Here is a 2,975-nt window from a genome sequence, read left to right as displayed (position 1 = left end):
GGACCGGGCCCGACCTGCTGCGGCAGCCCTTCTCCCCGTACAGCGCCGACGCCGAGGAGGAGGGCTTCCGGGCTGCGCTGGCCGCGCGGCCGGGCGGGCTGCCACTCGTGGTCGCGAACCCGGACACGGTGCGTCCCGACGGCAAGGACTCGCCGATGCCCGGCCTCCTCGCGGCGCGCTACGAGGCGATGGGCGCGACGGACATCCGGCCCGTCGGCAAGCCGCACCCGCTCATCTACGAGGCGTGCCGCGCCCAGCTCGCCATCGCCGGCATCGACGCGGCGGGCGCGCGCGTCGCCGCCGTCGGCGACTCGCTGCACCACGATGTGCTCGGCGCGAGCCAGAACGGCGTCGATTCGGTCTTCATCTGCGGCGGAGTGCACTACCGAGAGCTCGAGGTGCCTCAGGCCGCCGCCGTGCCGCCCGCGGCCGACAAGCTTGCCGCGCTGCTGGCGACCTTTGCTTCGGAGCACGGCGGTTGCACGCCGACTCACGCGCTGGCAGGGTTTCGCCTCTAGGAGAGTTGTCAGCGCGTGTCCGCGGCCCCGGGGGCTCTCTCTCTCTCTCTCTCTCTGCGACGCTCCCCGTAGAGTACATATTCTACACTCGTGTGACGCCTCTGTGTGACCAGGAGAGAGTCGCGAGTACGTATTTCAGGTATTCTGAAATATGTGAAAATCGAAAAAGCCGTATCACGTGCTTATACGTGCTTACGCGGCGGCTCGAGACTCTTTATCTTCAACCTTCATGACCCCCCCCCCCCCCCTCTCATATGCCCACAAACCATGTAATGCAAATCCGGCCTGCTTGTGTGTGTCCGATCAGCGTAGGGACCACGGCCTCCGGCGGGGCCCCCCGCTACCCAGCTATCAACCGACAACGCGCACAAAAACACGAGAGTAATACTGTTCAAGAAGAAATTTAACAAACAAAACAGCTTGTGAAGAAGCAACGCAGTAGAGGTGTCCGTTTTTTTATTCAGAAGCAACGCACCCATTAACGCGCTACGCGGGACCCTCAGGCTGCTGGAGCGAGAGCTGAGCGGGAGTACGGGACGTTGGCCAGCAGGTCTCGGATGGCACCAAGCCGTGACTGAAGGCTGCCCTCGAGCGGCTCCAACTCCAGCATCTCTAGTCTTCAGCTTCTTCGATCAGACGTAGGAGCGGCAGCTGCTCGTCCAGCTCAAGTGCCGCGCGGATGCCGTCCGCCTCCAGCAGGAGCCCGTGTAGCGTCGTCAAGATTCGGTCGCAGGCGCCAATCAATGGCGGGTGTAGCGGCGGCAGGTCAAGGAGCTCGTTCGCAGCCCTCATTGTAGTCAGGATAGCAGACTCCCCGGGGACGGAGATGCCAAGCACCACCCGGATGAGGCAGCTATTCTGCGCGAGACTGAGCGGCCATTCATGGTGGATTCTGGTGCACACGTTGCGCGCCGGCGGAGCGGGTGGTGCCGGGGCGGGTGGTGCGCACGGCTCCGAGCGCGAGCAGCGCGTCGGCGCCCACTCGGAGCATGGCTGCTCGAGCGGCCAGCGTGGAGTGTCGGCGCTGCGCGAGCGTGCGCGCTCCAGCAGCACGCCGACCAGCACGCCGACCAGCACTGCGTTGACGCAGGTGGCGATGTCCAGCAGCACGCTGCTTTCCTCGGTCCGCAGCACACTGCCGTAGTGCGTAGTGGCGTAGACGGAGAGCCGGCCGAAGATGGCATCCGCCATGGGCGGCGAAAAGCCGGTCTGGGGGCCGGTGAGGCCGGCGGACGAGATCGTCGTTGCGAGATACGGTTCGCGCCCAAACAAGTTTGGGACGCTCTGGGGACGCGCCGCAAAATCAGGCAATTGGAAAGGGGGCTACTGGGGCGGTCAAATTCACACCTCGCGGGACTACTTATGTTTACTTTTTGTAAACGTAGTCGTGGCCCCCCGCTACTTCGCACGAGTGCGACTGGGTAGCGGGGGATACTCTCTGTGTCATTGTCAACGTCCCGCGCCTCCGTGCGCGTCACCTGGTCCTGCCACAGCAGCCGCAACACGCGATATCTCTGGCGGTGTCCACGCCGAAGCCCACTCCCCATGCCCCGATGTCGTTGTCAATCCCGGCGTCCGATATGTTCTCCACGATGGACTTGTCGAACAGGGACAGGCCACCGATGCAGAGAGGCAACGGGTGGTCCGTGCTTATTCGTTGGATCAGGTTGGCAATGATTTGCTGGGGCAGGGTGTCCTCGAGGAGGTCGGGGAAAGGGATCCCGAAAAGGCGGAAGTCGACGTCCCAGGTGATCTTTGGCTTGTCGACGAAGCCGATGGCCAGCCACATCTCTGAGAAGTTGGGAGAGAAGGAGAAGCGCAGTTGCACGACGGCATCCTCGATGCCGATGGGGGTTTTGTCCAACGTCACAGAGAGGGCGCGGAACCCAAGCCCGCCTTCGAGTACAAGCTTGATGGGGCGGAGCCGCACCGTGGCGCCGAGGTTGAGGAGGGCCGACACCTCGCGCACATCGCTGCCACCGGGTCGCGACGTGATCTTGTACCGCCCGGCGCTGTCCTTCAGCGCAAAGGCGCCGTTGGTCGACCACGCCTTGATGTTGCCGAGCGTAAAAGACATCTCCTCGATCACGAGGTGCCTGTGCCATGCCACATGATATGTCATGGACAATCGTGGAAGCCTCCCAGCCATCTCGTTGCCCCGCAAGTGCCTGTCCGCGTGGGGCAGCTTCGGGTCCGCCTTGATCCGATAGTGCAGCCCAGGCGGCGCTGGAATCTCCATCCCTTTCTCGAGCGCCAGCTTGGCGAGCGGCACATTGATCGACATCCGTATCGTGTCTTTGAAGGCGTCTAAGAGACTGCGTGCAAGGCAGGATGAGTCGGTCAGCACGGCAACGTGACTCGGTCAACCTCTGTGGCATTGTGCGTGCAGGGCAGGATGAGTCGGTCAGCACGGCAACGTGACTCGGTCAACCTCTGTGGCATTGTCGCAGTGCAGAG

At 63.3% G+C, this 2,975-nt stretch overlaps 1 protein-coding gene across 1 annotated transcript in view; it reads left to right on the top strand.

The window, feature by feature from the left end:
- PHO3 (tentative p-Nitrophenyl phosphatase) overlaps positions 1-518 on the top strand; it is a gene marked incomplete at both ends in the record, with an annotated part of 1,166 nt that extends 648 nt beyond the window's left edge. Inside the window, one exon of the mRNA XM_005784736.1 lies at positions 44-518. Coding sequence (XP_005784793.1) covers positions 44-518 — 475 coding nt within the window. The remainder of the gene's footprint in view (positions 1-43) is intronic.
- Positions 519-2,975: the final 2,457 nt, after the last annotated feature.

The sequence above is a fragment of the Emiliania huxleyi genome (genome assembly GCF_000372725.1).
Source record: "Emiliania huxleyi CCMP1516 chromosome Unknown EMIHUscaffold_168, whole genome shotgun sequence".
Classification (NCBI taxonomy): Eukaryota; Haptophyta; order Isochrysidales; family Noelaerhabdaceae; genus Emiliania; species Emiliania huxleyi.
This window is presented reverse-complemented; position numbering and strand designations above follow the sequence as displayed.